This window comes from Tamandua tetradactyla, chromosome 8 (genome assembly GCF_023851605.1).
Source record: "Tamandua tetradactyla isolate mTamTet1 chromosome 8, mTamTet1.pri, whole genome shotgun sequence".
Classification (NCBI taxonomy): domain Eukaryota; kingdom Metazoa; phylum Chordata; class Mammalia; order Pilosa; family Myrmecophagidae; genus Tamandua; species Tamandua tetradactyla.
The window spans coordinates 38,845,781-38,867,423 of NC_135334.1; the positions used below are offsets into that span (position 1 = coordinate 38,845,781).

General features: G+C 35.2%; 1 protein-coding gene across 2 annotated transcripts in view; it reads right to left on the reverse strand.

Moving 5' to 3' along the window:
- DYNC2H1 (dynein cytoplasmic 2 heavy chain 1) overlaps positions 1-21,643 on the reverse strand; it is a 522,264-nt gene that overhangs the window by 373,654 nt on the left and 126,967 nt on the right. For both annotated transcript variants that reach the window (XM_077113112.1, XM_077113111.1), the window contains exons 29-36: positions 19,086-19,198; positions 17,254-17,373; positions 13,841-13,991; positions 11,284-11,489; positions 9,190-9,372; positions 3,829-4,011; positions 2,552-2,775; positions 1,693-1,808 (exon numbers count right to left, since the gene is read on the reverse strand). In XM_077113112.1, coding sequence (XP_076969227.1) covers positions 1,693-1,808; positions 2,552-2,775; positions 3,829-4,011; positions 9,190-9,372; positions 11,284-11,489; positions 13,841-13,991; positions 17,254-17,373; positions 19,086-19,198 — 1,296 coding nt within the window. The remainder of the gene's footprint in view (positions 1-1,692; positions 1,809-2,551; positions 2,776-3,828; positions 4,012-9,189; positions 9,373-11,283; positions 11,490-13,840; positions 13,992-17,253; positions 17,374-19,085; positions 19,199-21,643) is intronic.

Here is a 21,643-nt window from a genome sequence, read left to right on the forward strand (position 1 = left end):
CCTGGTAAGTAAGTAAGACGAAATAATGGGAGAGACTGGGTGAAGGACATATGGGTATGCTCCACACTATCTTTGCATTCTTACTGTAAATCTAAAACTATTTCAAAATTCAAAAGGTTTTTTTTTTAATCTTAATATGTGAAAAAGAAAAGTAATTTTGTTTGGCATACTATCTCTTTGAAAGACAAGATCCTGGTAAAAATCTCATGTTTCCAAGGTTTCTGTCCTTGTTTTAAGGCTAGAAAAATAAATTCTTAGGCTCTACTCCATGCCTATTGAACTAAGAACTTTTGGGATGAAGTCCAACTATCTGTGTCGTAACAAGCTTCTATGTGATTCTGATGCACATTAAAATTTGAGAATGGCTGGACTAAACTATTTCTCTACAGAGCACAACTATTTAATATTTAATGCTCATTAAAACTGTATTACATGCAGTGGCTCAGCAGGTAGAGTTCTCGCCTGCCATGCCAGAGACCTGGGTTCAATTCCCAGGGCCTACCCATGTGAAAAAAAAGCAAAAACTGTATTACATTTAGAGGGGCCAAAACATCAACTAGCTCCATTGCCCATCCCATATTGTCACAGCCCCTTCCAAGATGAAAATTTAGAATGGGCATAGCCCAAATAGCCCTAAGAAGTGGGAGAAAAATCAACGGGATGGTGGGGTTATACAGAGAAGGCTGGGCTTAACAAATGAGTATGAGTACTGAATCATTATACTGATTATTTCTTTTAGCCTCCAGTACCTTAGAGCAGCTAAAAATAAAAAACCTAAAATTGTAGAATTGTAACCCATACCACTTGAAATCTGTTTTACAATTGTTGTGATGTACTTTAAAATTTATTGATTTTATGTATATTTTAAAGACAAGGAGGAGTATAACAGAGAAGATAGGATTTCACAAAGAGTATGACTGCTAAATCATTACAGTGATGTTTCTGTTGGTCTCCAGGGTCTTGGAGCAGCTAGAAGAAAAACTAAAAAACTGTGGAACCATATTAAACTTTAAAATTTGTTCTATAACTACTTGTTAAAATATACTTGGAAAGTTATTGCTTTTTTGTATATATGCTATAAGTCACAATAAAAAAACTGTATTACAGAACATTAGGCAAAAACTAAGGAAATCCAAATAAAGTATGGATTTTGTTAAAAAAAAAGTATCAAAAAATTAATGTATCAATATTAATTTGTTAGTTGCAACAAACATACCTACTAATGTAAACTGATCATGATAGGGAACCCTAGAGGAAAGGTACTATGGAAACCCTCTGTACAGTTCTTACAGCTTTTCTGTAAATCTGAAACTATCATAAAATTAAAAGCTTATTAAAATAAGTTATTTTATATTTAAATTATTCTAGCCTCTTACACTCTGAAGCAGTTAGAAGGAAAAATCTGAGAGGATCTTATGGTAGCCCATGACAAACTCTGGGATCTGTCCTGTAACTATTTGTTGAAGAGTGCTTTAAAAACTATTGCTTTTTGGGTGGGCCATGTAGCTCAGCAGACAGAATTCTCACCTGCCATGCTGGAGACCTGGATTTGATTCCCAGTGCCTGCCCATGTAAAAAAAAAAAATAAAAGAACTATTGCTTTTTTATTTTTTTGCTTTGTATATATGGACTACTACACAATAAACACGTTTTTAAAAAATAAGCTATTTTACTTGTAATTGTCATCCATACCATCGTCTTTAGTGCCATTTTTCTTTAGTTGTCTAAGAAGATTTCCACTTCCTCTCAGAACTGTCTTCAAAGCTCTTAAACCCCAATCATAGTGTTGCTGAGGTGTCAAAAGTTGCCTGAAGATAACAGATGCAAATCTTAAAATCATCAAGTAATTATAGGAATTTTTTTTGTCATGACATCCAAAGAAATACAGAATATAATTCCATAGAAATGAGAAATATTCCATTAATTTATATACAGTAACAGATCACCCAAAATGATCACCCAAGTGAACTGCTGAAGATGGTCGTTCTCAAGGAATAAAATAAACCTTATGCGAATCGATTAACTATCTCAATGAAGATATTAAATGACCATTAACTGTTACCTTTATTCCTAAAGTGCCTATCAATTCATCTTGTTCCCAATATTCAATATTGTCTAGTTCCTACCATCTCTTAAGGGATATGGACCAGAATTCTATTTTGTCCCAAGAAACTAAAAATCAACCTCTATTACTAGAAATAAGATATAAAAACAGATTGTGGGAGATACTGTTCAAAGAGCAGTAGCTTTTGAGTGGTTAGCTGGTAAATTAATTCAATGAGAAGTATTTTACTGAGCACTCCATTATAAATATTTTGAGGAGTAAAGTGAGGTCTAGTGAGTAGTATTTAAGAAAAAGGAGTAATTGTGACAAAGTTATGTTTTTATTTTTCAAACTAAAATACTTCATATCAACACCTTAAGCAAATATAATTACCAGTATGAAAATCACTCAGTAGGTAAATTAGAAAACTATGAAAAATGGTAACAAATAACCATTATCAATCAGTAGAATCCAAAATTATAAAATATTTAAAACAGGAAAACTCACCTTGATAGATTGAAAATAGCTACCAATTTTCTGCCCAGTACTTTAGCATCTTTAAAGCCTTCTGAGTAGAGAATAACTTCTGCAATAAGCTCATTGTCTGGACAAGACATAGCTACCGGCCTGAAAAGCTGCTTAAGATTATCGGGCAGTTTTTGTCTTCCTCCATAACCTTTTCCAGCAGGATTCATGGTGATAAAAATTCCAGAATTAGAATTTATTTCTACCTGAAATATTAATTTAAAATACAGGCATCAAAAAATTGAAATTATAAATATAAAATATATTGGAATAAAATACTTTATTGTGACATATTTCTACAGATAAATCTTAAATCCTAGCAAACAGAAGGGAAGGCTAAAGACATAGGAGAGGTGATAAGTAAGAGAAGGTCTCTGGGAAGCAAGTCAGGGCCTTGGTGAAAGGATTAGCATTGGTTAAGAGAAAGAAAAACTCTTTCTGAAAGGTAGAAGGAAAAAAATGGGTGTGAAAGCAGGTAAATTTGATGGAAGAGATATAATTCTCATTCAATTAGCATGTCTTTTCTTTGTGAAGAGTTTAAATGTCATATAAATAACATGTTTGTAATTTAGAAGTGGTCTTACTTTCTTTGCCTACCCAGAAAAATTTGTATATTGTGAAAATGTTATGATACATAACAGGATACTTTCACAGTTCTAAAAGCAGCACTACACATTATATATAAAAGTTTACATTTTCTGTTCAAAGACATTCACATTCTAATGTTATGAACATATATCTCCTACTGGGGATGAGAGGAGCAAGAAAATGCTAAGTGGTTGTTGTTTTAACACTTAAATAAAATAGCAATTTAAAAGATGAGCATAAGAAATTACACAGATTGGGTTCATTTCTCAACTCTACCACTTTCCACCTATCGAGCCTTGGTTTCCTCGTACATAAAGTAGAAAAAAAAATAAAAAGAACCTACCTCAAGAACTGAAGTATTAAAGGAGATGATGCATTAAAGTACTTAGCACAGTTACAGCACAGACTAAGTGCTCAGTAAATATCAGCAAATACTATAACTGAATTACATAATATTGAAAGTTTGAAGATGAATGGTGACAGTAAGACCAAAAAAAAGAATAAGATATCACAGAATCATTTCACAGGTAAAAAGGTTTAACACAGGTCACAGATAAGAAAAGGAATGCTAGCAGAAAGACAAAATATTGCCTGACTGTAAGTAATGCCAACTCTTTTAAAATACTTTAATTCTTTAAATTCCCAACATATTTAAAAGCAGGATTCTATACCTCCTTGCCAAGTAATTCACATACAGCTCTGTGATTCTTCAAAGCATCTTGAATTGTCTGGATTTGCATAGATACTGCAGACAGTACAGATTCTTCCAGTCTATTAAATTCATCAAAACAACCCCAGGCTCCACACTTCACCAAACCAACAAATATTCTTCCCATTGACTTCACATCGATGCCCTTAAAAACAACAATAAAAAGATATCATTAAAAATAATTTAAAATCTCTAATAATAATTTAATGTTTTATGCCATTCACTCATAAGGTCATAGGCAAATCATTTCAGCCACCTATACCTCTTTTTCTCTTTCTGAGTAGGAATTTAAATAATTACTCCTTCAAAAATCAGGGAGATTATTATTTTTTTTTTAACAAAGATGCAGTTGTGATTTTTTTTCTTTTTTTTTTTTTTTTTTTATTACATGGGCAGGCACTGGGAACCGACCCCCCGGGTCCTGGCATGGTAAGGCGAAAACTCTGCCACTGAACCACCATTGCCCAAATCAGGGAGATTTTAAGAAATAAACAAAATAAATCCACATAAAAAAATTCTGTAAAGTTCACAGCACTAACCAAATACAAGATTATGTTTTAGTTATTTTTAAAATCAAAATATAAATCTATACAAAATGTTTCCAAAATTCCAATGAAAAAATGTATTTAAGTTTTATTCATTTCTATTTACTATTTTCTTTAATAAAATCATTCTTCTTACAATGTATTTAAAATTTCTTTATAATCATTTTATTTCTTTTTCTGCTATTTTTTTTCTAAATCGATGCAAATGTACTAAGAAATGATGAATATGCACCTATGTGATGATATTAAGAATTACTGATTATATATGCAGAATGGAATGATTTCTAAATGTTGTGTTAGTTAATTTTTTTATTAATAAAAAAAAATTATATCTTTATAACAGTCCTCCTGAGAATGTGTAACCTCTCTCCATTTCACTTTTCAAATAAAGCAAATTATGTCTTCAAGTGATTTAAAAAGTAGCGTGATTTTAAAAAAGAATATTTCATATATAGGTACATAAAACTAGTCTACACGTAGGATTAACACACTGTGATAGAGTTTGATAAATATTTATAGGAGACTTCTGGGTCAAGATGGCAACTTAACAACATGTGTATTTTACTTCATCCTCCAGAACAACTACCAAATAACCAGAAACAGTACAGAAGAGCTCCTGGGGCCAAGTGACCAGACACACAGCATACCCCAGTCTGAACCAGCTGGACCAGCTGCGAGCATCCCCCCAAACCATGAGTTCCCAAAGCTGCAGCAGCCAGCGCCCCGCCCCTACAGGCTGCTTCCCAGAGGGGAAAGGAAAGGACTTTACCAGCAGCAGGGACTGGGCACAATCAAACGCCAATTGTGCAACTACTTAACAAATTCTGACTACTAAAAATAGGCCCCCAGCTTAGGTGAACCTGATCAAAGTGGAGGTTGCTCATTTTTGCCCCGGCACCAAGGGGGCAGGACTGACAGAAAAAGGGGGAAAAAATAAAAAGATGGAAACACAGGATTTGTGGCTGTGTATCTACAAAGGCTGGACTGCCTCTGGAAACAGAGGCAGGACTTTTTAGGCTGCAACTGCCCCAGGCATAGGCAGAAGTGAGCTCTTTTGGGGGCTTGTCTGGAGCCTGTGCCTTCCCCAGGGGAGGGTGAAGCCCAACTCAGGTGGAATCCCTCCATTAAGGAATTCAGACACCAGGGCTTGGTAATTTGAAGCCATTAAAACCAGCCTACAAACTCTCCTGTCTCTAACACGCCCCCAGCAGGGAGAGTCTGCCAAAGTTAAAGGTACTGCATCATCTTATGCTGGTGGGACCTGCAGTCAGACAAGCAACACACACAGGGCAGGATAAGAAAAACAGAGTCCAGAGACTTCACAGGAAAGTCTTTCAACCTGCTGAGTCTCACCCTCAGGGAAAACCGACGCAGGTGACTCTTTCCTCCTGGTAGGAGGCCAGTTTGGTCTGGGAAAATCTGGCTGGGGTCTATAATATCTAAGTAGACCCTCCTAAGTGTGTGTGTGGGGGGGAAGGCACCACACAAGCAGGGCAAGAAACAAGAAAACAAGAACTGAAAAATTCTCCTCTGTTAAACAAAACTTAAGCTAAAGGTCCAGATAAAGCTGAACAGAATGTCAAAGAACAGATAGACAAAAAATTCATCCAGCAAGAAAACCCCAGATAAAAGAAGTGAAAGCAATCTCCAGAATAAACTAATTAAGGTAATTAAATGCCTAGATGCCAGCATAAAACAACAAATCACACTAGGAAAATTGAAGATGTGGCCCAGTCAAAGGAAAAAACCAACAATTGAAATGACATACAGGAGCTGAAACAATTAATTCAGAATGTACAAACAGACATGGAAAACCTCACCAAAACCAAATCAATGAATCAAGGGAGGATATAAAGAAGGCAAGGAAAGAACAAAAAGAAGAAACTGAAAGTCTGAAAAACAAATCACAGAGCTTACGCGAATGAAAGACACAGTAGAAGAGATGAAAAAAGCAATGGAAACCTCCAATGGTAGATTTCGAGAGACAGAACATAGGATTTCAAAACTGGAGGACGGAACATCTGAAATCCAACAAGAAACAGAAACTATAGGGGAAAAAATGGAAAAATATGAGCAGGGACTCAGGGAATTGAAAGACAACATGAAGCGCATGAATATATGTGTTATGGGTGTCCCAGAAGGAGAAGAGAAGGGAAAAGGAGGAGAAAAACTAATGGAGGAAATTATCACTGAAAATTTCCCAACTCTTATGAAAGACTTAAAATTACAGATCCAAGAAGTGCAGCGTACCCCAAAGAGAATAGATCCAAATAGACATACTCCAAGACATTTACTAATCAGAATGTCAGAGCTCAAAGAGAAAGAGAGGATCTTGAAAGCAGCAAGAGAAAAGCAATTCAAAACATACAAGGGAAGCCCAATAAGACTATGCGCAGATCTCTCAGCAGAAACCATGGAGGCGAGAAGACAGTGGGATAATATATTTAAATTATTAAAAGAGAAAAACTGCCAACTAAGAATTCTATATCCAGCAAAAATGTCCTTCAAAAATGAGGGAGAAATTAAAACATTTTCAGACAAAAAATCACTGAGAGAATTTGTGACCAAGAGACTAGCTCTGCAAGTAATACTAAAGGGAACACTGGAGACAGACACGAAGACAGAAGAGAGAGGTGTGGAGAAGAGTGCAGAAAGGAAGACTATGAGTAAAGGTAAAAAGAAGGCAAATTAGATATGACATATAAAATCCAGAAGGCAAAATAGCAGAAGAAAGTACTACCCATGCAGTAATAACACTGAATGTTAATGCATTAAACTCTCCAATCAAAAGATTAGTCTGGCAGAATGGATTAAAAAACAGGACCCATCTATATGCTGTCTCTACTCAAAGGACACGAGGCCAAGGACACAAATGGACATTTACACACCAATGTTTACTGCAGTATTATTAGCAATTACCAAGAGATGGAAACAGCCAAAATGTCCATCAACAGACAGTTGACTAAACAAACTGTGACATTTACATAAGATGGAATATTATGCAGCTGTAAGACAGTATAAAGTTATGAAGTATGTAACAGCATGAATGGACCTTAAGGACAATGTGCTGAGTGTGATTAGCCAGAAACAAAAGGACAAATACTGTATGGTCTAACTGACATGAACAGACATTAGTGAATAAACTTGGAATATTTCCTTGGTAACAGAGACCATCAGGAGATAGAAATAGGGTAAGATATTGTGTAATTGAAGCTGAAGGGATACAGATTATGCAACAGGACTGAATATAAAAACTCAGAAATGGACAGCACAATACTACCTAACTGTAATGTAATTATATTAAAACACTGAATGAAGCTGCATGTGAGAATGATAGAAGGAGGAGGGCTGGGGACATAAATGAAATCAGAAAGAAAGATAGATGGTAAAGATCGAGATGGTATAATCTAGCAATGCCTAGAGTGTATAATAATAGTGAAATGTACAATGTATAAATTTTAAAAATGTTTTTGCATGAGGAAGAACAAAGGAATGTCATTATTGCAGATTGCTGAAAATAGATGATAACTAATACTTTAAAATGCCACCTTATGTGTGAGACTAAAGCAAAAAATGTTTATTTGTTACAAAATTTATATTTTGATGAGAGCATTTCCTAATATAATTTATGTAGATAGTTTGATTGAATGTCATAAGTACTTGGAATCTCAGGTAGGACATGAGATTTTGTTGGTTTGTCCAGAGTGATGCCCCGATGAATCCCAGAGTGATTTGATCAGTGACTGGAAAAGTATTTGCAAGCCCCCTTCGGGGAATGGTGAGAGTGGGGAGAAATTCAACTTCCCCAAGTTGAATTCCTGATATTTTCACAAGCAGTATGGACAACTAAAGCTATAGGCTGAGCCCCCAGTCTTGGGGTTTGTTCATATGAAACTTAACCCCACAAAGGATAGGTCAAGTCTACTTAAAATTTAGGCCTAAGAGTCACCCCCAAGAGAGCCTCTTTTGTTGCTCAGATGTGGCCTCTCTCTCCAGCCAACATGACGAGCAGTCTCACCATCCTCCCCCTCTCTGCGTGGGACATGACTCCCAGGGGTGTGGACCTTCCTGGAATGAGCTGAGATTCAGCATCAAGGGACTGAGAAAAACCCTAGAATGAGCTGAGAATTAACATGAAGGGATTGAGAGAACCTTCTCGACCAAAGGGGAAAAAGTGAAATGAGACTAAGTGTCAATGGCTGAGAGATTCCAAACAGAGTCGAGAGGTTATCCTGGAGGTTATTCTTATGCATTGAGTAGATATCACCTTGTCGTTCAAGATGTAGCAGAGAGGCTGGAGGGAACTGCCTGAAAATGTGGAGCTGTGTTCCAGTAGCCATGTTTCTTGATGATGATTGAACAATGATATAGCTTTCACAATGAGACTCTGTGAATGTGAAAACCTTGTGTATGATGCTCCTTTTAAAAGCTACTATATCAACAGAAGAGTAGAACATATGGAATAAAAATAAATAATAGGGGGAACAAATGTTAAAATAAATTTAGTTTGAAATGCTAGTGGTAAATGAAAGAGAGGGGTAAGGGGTATGGTATGTATAATCTTTTTTTTTCTCTGTTAATCGTTTTATTTATTTTCTGTTGTCTTTTTATTTGTTTTTCTAAATCGATGCAAATATTCTAAGAAGTGATGAATGTGCAACTATGTGATGATATTAAGAATTACTGATTATATATGTAGAATGGAATGATATCTTAATGTTTTGTTTGTTTTTCTTTTAATTAGTAAAAAAAGTTAAAAAAAAAATTTATAGACCTACCTCATCACAATTAAAAACCAAAACTTGTCTTCCAAGAAGTCCACCTAAAGCCTTTACTGATTCAGTTTTTCCAGTTCCAGCTGGTCCATAAGGGTTTCCTCCAAGTCCCATCTTCATGGCTTGAGTGAGAGTTAAGTAACACTTATCTGTCAGCGGAGTATAAACCAGTTTGGGAGCATTACCCTTTTCAAGGGAAACAAAAAGTCAGAGTGTTCATGTTCTAGTTAATATTTACAATTACTGTACTGTATGGTGTGAGATTCTAGCCAAAAAATAAAATGCAATACATTTCTGTGATGGTTAGGTTCATGTGTCAACTTGGCCACCTGATGCAGACCAGTTGTCTGGTCAAGCAAGCACTGGCTTGTTACAGCAAGGACTGTGGCTGTTTATTAAATCATTAGTCAGTTGACTGTATCTATGCCTGACTAAATCTATGATCAACTAAGGGGAGAGAAATTCTGCAGTTTCTCATTCTCCAATGAGAAAATCCAATCTGTTGGATTTAATACAATCAGTTGAAGACTTAAGGGAGAAGTGAGAATTTCAAATAGCTTCATGGATGTTGCCAGCATGCGGCCTGCCCTATAGAATTTGGACTCATGCATACCCATAGTTACATGAGACACATTTCTAAAATCTACACATATCTCCTGTTGGTTCTATTTCCCTAACAAACCCTGGCTAATACAGTAGTTAAAGCTTTTGCTATATAAAAATAGCCTGAATATGTTTGACTGAAACTTCCTAGAGCAAAAATTGAAATTAAACTCAGTTATTTCTCAGGTGTATATTTTATTCTGTCCTCAATTCACTGTTAGATTTTCCAAATAATTCCCTCAAGGTCTTGAGCATGGAAAAAAGACATATGTATAAAGCAATCAACTCCAAAAATATACCAGAGAATAATCATTCCATTTCATATTTTAAAATTCATAAACTTAATTTCCTTAAATGTTATGATCTCCACAAAGCAGAATTACATATAGACCTAACAGTATAATTAATTTGGAAAAAATCTGTATGAAATTAATAATTTTAACTTTTCAAATGATTCTCAAAATTTATACTAAATCATTTGGAAAATAGAGTTCAAATTCCAGTTACACTTCTTTTTCCCATTGGAAAGTTTTATTGAAAAAAAAAAGGTTCAAAATTAGTTCTTGGTTTGACAGCAAAAAAGACTCAATATCCCCCTTCCCTCCCCTTCTTTGAAAAACTTAAAAAGGAAAAAAAAAAAATTTTTAAGTCCTTCCCCACAATTTCTGACGCAATGATTCAGGATATGAGTCTGCCTTGTACCCCCTCTTGTGAGCTATTTTCCCATCCCTCTAATGTGAACCAGGACCATTCTGGAGATGCCTGATCCAGGGGCTGCAGCACCTAGTTTTATAACTGAAAGAAGTTGGGAGAAGGTTGGGATAGAGCTGGAGAGAGGGCTGAGATAGGGAAAAGAAGGCCCCCATTCCACAAGGCTAGGCCAAACCAGCAATTTATAGAACAGACAGATTAGGGTCTAAAAATCTAATTTCTTTGTAAAATAGCCAAATAATGGCTCTCCTGATGTGTGCTTATTAGCAAAATTGTCAAAAATATCCTGATGATTGATTCATTATGAAGAAAAAAATAGAAAGGATGCAGTTAGATTTTCTGAGAACAAGCTACATGTACTAAATTATTTATTTTAAAATTATTTTATTTTAAAAACAGAAATCATTCAGCAAAAATATTTAAGCATATTTACAATTGTTCTCATTTTGGCCTTGTATAAGGAGGACAAGCTACTGTTGAGGCTGCCTTTATCTAATTTCCCCTGGATTAAAGATTCTATACAAATGACACTCTAAGAAAAAGTACATATTAGAGAATTCATACATAACTGGCAATATTTTAACTTTTTTGAAAATAAAATGATTTTCTATATTTTCTTACATATCTTTTATTCTGATGAAGCAGAAAGAAGACAATAACAAAGTAAAACTTCTTGAAAAGTTACTACTGAAATAAAAATAATAACTTTTTCCAATAGCAAATTTCCTTTGAAGCAAATCATTTCTAATTGGAAAAATAAAATATTTCTGCCAATAATCATACCTGATACTCATAAGTATAATGAAGTTCAGAATCCACCATTTGAACATAACAAGTGTGATCACTTTTCATATAGAATCTAACTTGCTTTTTCCAAGCCCAGTCTTCAGGTGTGTGAACTTGAACTTGGTTTAACTGCTTCACCACATCAATATTATGAATAATGTCAAGAATTAGAGCTTTAAGTTTAAGTTCCAAAATGCCAGATTCTGTACACAAATTAAAATAATTGGATAAAAATAGACTGTTATTTATTTGCTGCATGTTATGCATATACAGGTAATTTCCGGTTCCTATTTTTCATATTTTACATTTAGTAAATTTAAATGGCAATTTCTTGATACATTTGAATGATATAGCAATACAAATAATGCAAGCCAAAAAAGTCAAATTCACTAGTAATTAAGAAAGGAGAATACTGCATATGAAAACTGAGGACTCCAAATTCAATAAGAGAGGGTTTCCAGGTCTGAACAAGATAGAGTAATCACACTCCACCATACTATCCCACTGAATGCAGATATAAAATCTGGACAGCATGGTTGAGCTATGAATTAAGGATTCTGAAAGGTAAAGAGGAGAAGGAAAACTGGGACAAAATATCAGAATTAGAAGTGCCACCAAATTGGCAGTGAATTTACCTTTGTTTTCCCTCTGGTATCCCCAGGCCTGGAACCAATGTAACTGGTTCCAGATTTATGCAGCATGAACTTCAGGAGAAACCATCTAATTCAGGCTTAAGAAACAAGAAAGAGTACTCCTGGTAGTGATGGCACTGACAACTGGGTCATGGGGGTGCCTACAACTCTGAGGGAAGAGAGTACTTCTTGGAAATTATAGGAGCTATTCTCCCAAGAGTGTAGGGCAAATTCCAGTTCCCATTTTTCATCTCTGTCCTCCCACTTACACAGTCACAGAGTGTGCTGGAGAGCAGAGTATACGAAACTCCAACTTAGTGGTCAGATGACCAAAAGAGAAGTCCAAGGGAATGGAGAAATACTAGGGGGATCACAGAGAGAAGGGACAATGGAAAAATAATTCCATAAACAATTCCATTGTTTATGAACTCTTGGACTTGCCCCTAAGCTGCACATGAGATCTCATCATAAACAACAAACCAAAGAGTTTGAAAATTGGCAGCTAGGAGGCATATACATGGGACAGATAGATTCAAATAGCATTTCAAAGAATGTGAAAGCAACATGGACACTAGAACCACAACCAACAGGAGATTGACCTTGTGGCCTGAACCTAACTAGATCAACAGTCTGCTAAAAAAATAATATTAATAAGCATTCTCCAGAGTATTTAAACCAGACCAATATTTAAAATATATAGGATACAATCCAAAATATAAAGAATGGAAAAACTCAACTCATATAAGAAGCTATTGTTTTTTCTCTTGGGCAGGCACTGGGAATCGAACCTGGGTCTCCAGGGTGGCAGGCAAGAACTCTGCCTGCTGCGCCACCGTGGCCCACCCACAATTCAACTAATATAAGAAAGGACAATCAATAGATGTCAGTACCAAGATGACCCAGATGTGGGAGTTATCTGTGCAATACTTTAAAGCACTTTTTATAATAGCACAAACAAGTAAAAGTGAACAGTATTTAATCAAATGAAAAGACAAAATGTCTCAAAAAAAAAAAGGAGAGAAGAAAGAGTATGATGCAGAAAAAACAACTGAAGAAATAAGAGCTGAAACTTTCCAAATTTGGTAAAGAAAATAAATAAATGAACATAAACCTTCAGATTCAAGAAATTCAAAGAACCCCAAATAGGATAGATGCAAAGAAAACATGCCTGGACACATTATAACCAAACTATTGAAAACTAAATAAGAAGACAGTCTTGAAAGGAGCCAGAGACAACACATTGTTTATAGAACAATGACTTAAATGATCTTGAATTTCACATCAGAAAGCATGGAGAACAGAAACAACTGGAACAACATTTTTAAGTGCTGAGAGAAAAGAACTGTCAAGACAGAATTCTAAGAGTCAGCAAAAATACTTTCCTCAGATGAGGGATATCTAAGAGAATTCATAGCCAGCAAACCCACTCTAAAAGAAACACTAAAGTTCTTCAGACAGAAGGGAAATGATATGAGGAAGAAATCTGGATCATCAAGAATGACAGAAGGGCAACAGAAAAGGTAAACATGTGGGCAAATAAACATAATAGACCATTCTTCTCCTCTTGAGTTCTTTAAAATAAAGATGGTTTGATGGTTAAAAGTAAAATTATACCAAGATCACATGGGATTTTTAATATATTTAGATAAAATAAATAACACAGTACAACATAAAAAAGGGAGGATAAAGAAACCTATATGGTAGTAAGATTTCCACATTCCCCCCAGAGTGGTAAAAAAAAAAAGATTGATTCTAAGTAGGATATAAAAAGTTAAGTACATACATTATAATTCCTATAGTAACCACCAAAATATATATATAAAGATAACTGTCAAAAAACCCAAAAGATTAATTAAAATAGAATACCAAAAAATGTTCAAATAACTCAAAGGCAGACAGAAAAAAGAGTATCTTTTCCATACCAGTATTCCCTGGATCCTCAGGACTTGTGTCAATGTTGGTATAGTGCTCTAACTTAACAACCAACTGTGTTTCGATCTGATGAAGACTATGATCTTTAATAGCATTTTCTACATCTTCAGTGAATTTAATTTGTTCTGCCAAGCATAATATCTATTAAATTTAAAAAATGTTATAAAAAGGGGGATTTACTTACAAACATTTTATAAATTTAAGGAAATACACATACCTTTTCCCAAATTTTCCATTGTATATTGGATCTCTAAACCTTCATGTTTTACTAGTAGGCAATTCAAACATTAATAGAGTAATACAGCAGTAGAAAAAACATTGGGGGTTACAGTCCAAGCCTACCTTTCACAGTCACACTACTCTTTTACAGGCTTATTTTTCTGGTCATAGAACCAACCAAACTTGTTGTGACCTCAAGGCCTTTGTACTTTCTTCCCCTGACTCTTCTCATAGGTGGCTTCTTTTCAACCATTAGGATGAAAAGAAATGAAAGTATGATACATTCTGTTAATAAAATGGCAATCTCCTAATATTCCAAAATAATCTCTCAGTTTACCAGTGAAGTCTACAATTCCGAAATTCCAGGTTTCTCTTAAATTAAGATGTGTCTTAATCTTTCAATGTAATATCTAAACACTGAAATTAGTTACAGATCAAGACTGATGACTTTATATAAAGCATGAAATGTTAGAACAATTTTAGAGGCTTTCTGTAATAGCACCAATATAGCTGGGTTACTAATAAAGTAAATTACAAATGCAAATGGCTGCTTTGAAAATTTATATCAAAATAATTTAATATGGTTCTTAGATGAACCAGGAAAGCCAATAATCTCCTTTAAACTAACATGATCCATCATCACATGAAAACACTAAACCAATTATTATTGAATGGACGTTTCTGATATACACCCTTCAGCATCCAGATGAAAAACATTAAATGTCTCTATTCATCAGATCATCAGATTAACTCATTCAGTTATCTATATCTGCATTTTATGACAATAGAGCAGGATAAGCTGCTATGTTCTACTGTCTTGCTCTAGCATTAAACACTCTATAAAAGTCATATTAAATTTTTTATGGAAAAGTAAGGCAACTAGTAACTCTTTTCAGAGCAGTTATCTCTTCCATACTTTCTGGTACAAAACTCCAGCTTCTCTGATCAGATATATGATGAAATATTTTAGCAAATCTAAATCTGCTTCTGAGAAAACTCTGTTCTATATACCAACTCTTATAGGTTACCATCAAACAGGTAGAGCGGCTCCTACCTGGAAAGGAACAAAAGTCAATCTCTTTAATGTTCATATGAAAATGCTCACTTGCCACCTTCAAACCTAATACTCAGGTATATGGATTTCTTTTCAGTCAAAAATACTGAAATTTCATACTGCAAATGCACATCAAGAATCTCAATTTTAACAGTCTGCTATACAATTTCTAGGAGAAGCTAACAGAAAAGATAATCAAGTACAATCTTGGCTAATTCCCAAGTCACATTACCATTAAGATATCTGGAAGGGAACTAACATTACTGATTACCCAAAATGCAATAGTCATTAAGGTTGCTTTGCATATATTATACAACTCCACCTTCAATGAAGTGAAGGTGGTAACATAGGTTATTATTATACTTTCCTAAATAAGTATCAAAGGCAAAGGTAGGACTTAAATCAAGGTCTGTCAGATTCTTTCCACTTTACCATGGCTGCCTCCTTCCCCCATCAGGAAATGCCTTCTCTCTATTATTCCAGGTACTTACAAAAACGTCTTTAGAAACCTGAATCAACAGTGCATAATAACTTAACCAAACATAATGTAATCAGTTACACTACTCAATCCCCTTACATAATTGCACTTGAAATAAATTCTCCTTAACATTAAATGTTAATAATACTAGCATTTGTTTTTCTAGATAATTATCTATTCACATTTTAATAGTTTTTACATTTCTACATGACAGTTTAAGAGCTCAGAGGTAAATTTTAGACTCAAACCTAGCAGCTTCCTTTAGCCTATATCTGCAGGAATATTTCTTGACACAACTGTCAATTGTCAAATCCTTGCTTTTAAGATTTTAAACTGTCTTTTAATCTAAGTCAACTTAAATCCTATCTAGCAGTTTCCAGAGTATTAGTAAACATTTTCAGAGGCAATAAAGTAGCTTAACTCTAACTTTACAGTGATATTGATTATTCAGTGATAGTAGCTTTTCTTTTTCTCTAAGAACTTAAGATTTTTTAAATGCATTTTCAAAATCCTAAAAGATGTAAATACATGAATGATAAAATATTAAGCATCTGAAAAGTTCCAAGCTTTCTATTTAAGTTCTCACACTTTAGGAGAACCAACATTAAAAACCTGTTTGAATAGCTACAAATTTTTCTATTTGAAAAGCAAATGCATAACTTTGAAAGCTATTGGGTAGAATTTCTTGTGAGAAATCACAGAACATCTCAATTCCTAGTTCCTAAAACTAAAGTTGCTAATGGCCTATCTTGTAAGGTTAATCCCACCAGCAATAAAACAAATCCTGAACAAGACCAGATATTTAATACAAGTCTTAGTGCTACACTTTGATAAAAGTTGGAATAAGTTTTGTAAGCCACAAATCTAGTATCCAGTGGCCTAAGGATGAGCTCCTATTAACACTGATCTGTAGCAATCTCTGTAAGTGACCATGTGCCTAGTTCTCATCCTCCCTGGCAATATTCCAATTCAGTGCTGTGACTATATTTCAGACCTAGGCTAACACCCTGTAAAGATCCTGCCAACTCCAAACTCTTAAATGTTTCTAAGGGAGAGGCAGTGGTACAGGTCCTGTGTCTCTCAATTGATGACAGGTTAACTATCTGAAACCAGTAAATTATTACATCTTAATTTCCCCCTCCTCATCACATTCACTATCATCTTAGATTGCCTAGATATCAGGATGTCTTCTGCTTGAAAACATGTAAGGTATACCAAACGAATGGAGCTTGAAGAGAACTTTACCATTGTGCTATCCAACCCTCACTTTTTTTTTCTTTGCTATGTGATGGGGGTCACATTTCATTTTTTCCATGAGAGTATCCCCTTATTGAAGCACCATTTGTTGAAGTTTTTTTTTTGGTTTGGTTTGGTTTTTCAATTGTTTTTTTTGCTTATTTGTTTGGGAAGTGCACAGGCCAGGAATCAAATCCGAGTCTCCTGCATGGCAGGTGAGAATTCTACCACTGAACTACCCTCACACACCCCCAAACCTTACATTTTATAGCTGAGGGAACTGAGATCAGAAGTTAAGCAGTTTGCCCATGTTAACTGTTAGATAAACATGTCAGTTGACTGAGCCGCCTGCTCTTTAGGTCAAGGATCTTTTCATGACACCACACGTAACTACATTACATATATAAGCCCCTTACCTGTGAAGGGAACAGAGATGGGTCAATTGTACCTTGAGAACTTCGTCCAGTAGTAACACATTCCTTCAACAAATGTCTCAAAGTTTCCTTCATTTCCAAGGCCAAATCATTTAACCAAGTCTGAAAATAAAATTAGGAAACAATATACACAGTCTGTATTTACCTTATTCTTCTCTTTCAGGAAGGGGTGTTATTTTTATTGACTCCCACAATCCCAAAATGTGTTATACAGTACATAATTATTTTATTATTAAATGATTTACATAACTTGAAGGGAACAATTTTTTTCATCTCCTAGAATAATGGTTAAGTGTAAATACTCATACATGTATGACTATCACTTTCATCACCGTATCTGTACAAACCAAATAAGAACATTTAAAAAGTATCCCATTCATTTTTACTTTAGGTCAATAACAAACTGGATAGTTGGGTCAATAAATTAGAGTTAAAGTGGCTGGCTAAGTATCCTGGTTCATGCTATCCCAGTTAACAACATATTCAGAAAACTGAAACCACAAGAAGGGATTGCTTCATCAGGTTGAACTTTGGCAGAATAGGCTGCCTCTTCAAACAAAACTAATTTCGTTTCAAATTCAAAACAATACATTGACCCACTCACTTGATTATAATTAAAATTTTAAAAGTTAGAGTTAAAATATGACTTGATAAAAATAACGATGAATATTTATGAATCAGTTTTCACAACATTAAAAGAATTTATTGTTTGCAATAAAAAACAATAAAGGCAAAACTGACAATCTTAAATACTGTTTTCATTGTTACTTATTTTAAATTAAGTTTAAGTTCTTATTTTTTTGTTCATCATTTCTAATGCTAAAAAATCACAGGATCAGTGATCAGTTCAAAACCAACCGAAGTTAAAGAGTGAGAATCTGTCTCTCAGAGGGATGCAACAGAGACACCTACTCTGCTAATCATCTGAAGAACTTCCAGAGTTAAAGCTTTTCCTTTGCTGGTAAAACTCTCGCCTAGCTGTTACTAGTTAAGCTCTTTCTTCCTCTGTTCATTTGATCCCAACAAAATGAAAAGGAAAACAACCATCTTCACCAAAAAACTCTTCATCAAATATAGGAGCTAAATAGTAAACCTTCTAAGCTTCCAATCACCTGATTTACATATTTGACATCCAATAAAAAGTTAAGCCCTAACCAGGACTGGGCATTTTGCTTGACCTTATTGATACATGATTGAGGTATAGTCCCTGACTTAATAGAAAGATAATTTTGAAAAGTGAAAATTATAAAACAATATGGTGCAATCTATTGTTCACCGGTTTTAGTTGTATATTTGTAATAGGCCTTTAATCAGTAAATTTCCAGTCCTGTAGGACCAATTAATCAACAGTTGTCCAATAAATGCACTAGTTGGAAGCTTATTTGTTCACTTAAACCTTATCTTATACAATATACATTTTACAGAGAACTAAGACTGATTGAATACTTATGTTCCAAGCACAAGGTAATGTACTTAAAGCTAGTTATCTCATTTAAATTTCAAAAGAAATTCTTTGCAACAGACATTAAGATTCCATTTTACAGATGAGAAAACTGAGACCCTAATTAGTTACTAAATTATGGTGCTTCAAGTCTTTTTGACTCCAAAGCAAGGCTCTATTCATTATTACATGCTGTCTTCCTAAGAATAAAATCTATTATATCAAAAAACTCTTAATATAGCAACACAAATCATTTTTTAAGATATGAGATGAGTTTCTTAAAAGACCAGAATTAACCATCTTTGGCTACAAATTAACTAAAGTATTTTTGATGCAAAGTTTATATAGTTAATTTGCTTATACTTAAGCTTACCTCCACATTGTTTGATAGAAGAACTTTATTTTTAAAAGGTACAACTTCTCCCTCTAAAGATTTCATTGCAATTATATACTTTGATTCCTCATCAAAGCAGACACTATTAATACCTGTAATATAAAAGTAACAGTTTTAAATGTAAAAGGATTAAGACAATTATTAGACATAATATATGTATACCACATAATATATAATGTATACCACAAAGTATATTTTATAATTTAATGAGATTATTATGTATTCCACACAATATATACACAGAAGGAATGTATTCCTAGCATTTAAATGTCCAATTGAGAAAAAATCATGAATATTCTTATTACAAACACAAACTATTTCTTACAACTATCTATACGTGACATAACTCACTGATATTTATACTGTTTATGTACATATTTGTATGTTATTTTATTTATTTACTCATTCCTACCATTTTCCAGAAAGAATTTCAGGCAACTTAGCCAGTAAATGAATACCAATCAATAAGAACTGCCCTAACTTTCATATTTTTAGTCGCAGTGTAAAATGTTTCAACTTCTTTGGAAAGAGACTCAGCAGTTTCTTGTAAGTTAAATTTACACTTGCTGTATGAACCAGAAGTTGCACAACTTGGTATTTACCCCAGAGAAATAAAAACCTATGTCCACAAAAGATTTGAATGAATGTTCTTAAAAGCTTTGTTCATAAGAACCCAAAACTGGAAACAACCCAAATGTCCATCAACAGATGAATGAATAAACAAACTGTGGTATTTCAAACAATAGAATATTTATTCAGCAATAAAAAGGACTGAAATGCATCGCAAGTATCTCAAAAATAGTACACTGACTGAAAAAAGCCAGACATGAATGAGTGCAGAAGAATACTATACCACAATTTCATTCATATGAAATTCTGGAAAAGGTAAAAACTAATCTACAGTGACAGAAATCAGATTGTGGTAGCTTAAGACAGAGTAGAGCAGATAGAGATTGGCAGGGAATCACTACAAAAAGGCATGAAGGGATTGGAAGGGAACATGGAAGAATAGGACAGGTTGAGTTCAACCCTTCTCCAAGGAAGAACTAGAGAAATGAAAGAAAAATGACCAGGACAGCAGTTTCAGGGTACAAATGACATGAGAGGGTCTTCTATGCTATATAGGGAGGTACTTGATGAAAAAGCTGAGAAAATGGGACACGGAGAACAAGGATGAGCCAGCTCAGTTAGGACTTCACCTGGGACAAGACACTACGCCCAGGAAGGTGCCTGCCCCTGAAGCTAGCTTGGGATATTAGTCTCCTCATCTCCACAACCTGTGCTCAAATGGGGACCCAGAAGCCAGTAAACTTGGTTTCCCTGCCCATAGAGACCATCCAGCTAGTGCACAGAGCCACTTTCCATATGGAGGCCTGGAAGAGTGCACAAACAGGGAGGTGTAGACCAGGAAGCAAGCAAAGCTGTGGCCCATGACCCTGCACCCCACACCATAACCCCCATCACTGCGCAATGCAGCACCACCATGCCTCCTTCCCCGTGCTCCGCCCCAGACCATGTCATGCCCCATGTTCCATGCCATGCCCTAAAACCCATGCAAATTGCACCACACACCACGCCTTCATGCCATGGCCCATGCCCAACACCCACGTCCACACGCCATAACATGGGCACAGGCCCCCAAACCACATCCAACATATTGCACCTCCAAACCCTGCACCACGCCAAGCTGGCAGGCATTTCCAACATTCACTGTGGACAGGAGCAGCTGACATACCAAGTCCCACAGCCCAAGGTCATTACAAACAGGAGACTGGGGGCCACCAGACACATCAGGTCTACAAGCGGAATCACCACTGAGGTGCACACTGCACAACCCCCACAGGTGGGGTTGGTGGCTTTCAGTGCTCCCAAGACCAATGGACTTCACTGGAATTGCACTGCTCTCATTGGAGCTCCCCTGGATGCTAAAGTTGGGGAGAGGCAGACCTGAGGGGAAAAGGAGGCCCACGAAGTGCTATCTGCTGGAAGGAAAGGAAAGTACAGTCTGGCAAATGGCCTATCTAGCTTCAAAAAAGTCCTCAAGTAGAGCTGCAACCCATGCATGAGGTCCAGGCCTTGGTTTGGTGGGGAATAACTGATGAACCAAGCACTAAAGGAGACATTCAAAGCAAACACAAACAAATACAAAACCTCAGATGACTGAGGTAAGTCAGCTCTCACAATAATCCTATCAAGAAAATTAAACATCTCAAAACCAACAGAAAACACAAAGCGTTATGAAAATGCAGACAGATATGGTCCAGCCAAATAACCAAATAAAAACACTGGAGGAGACACAGATGTTGGAATAACTAATCAAAGACATTCATACAAATTTCCTAAATAAATTCAGTGGGTTGCCTAATGACATAAAGGATATCAATAAGACACTAGAAGAGCATAAAAATGAATTTGAAACAATAAACAGAAAAATAGCAGATCTTACAGAAATGAAAGATACTGGAGACCAAATTAAAAATATATCAGACACACAACAGCAAACCTGAAGAGGCAGAAGAAAGAATAACTAGATGACA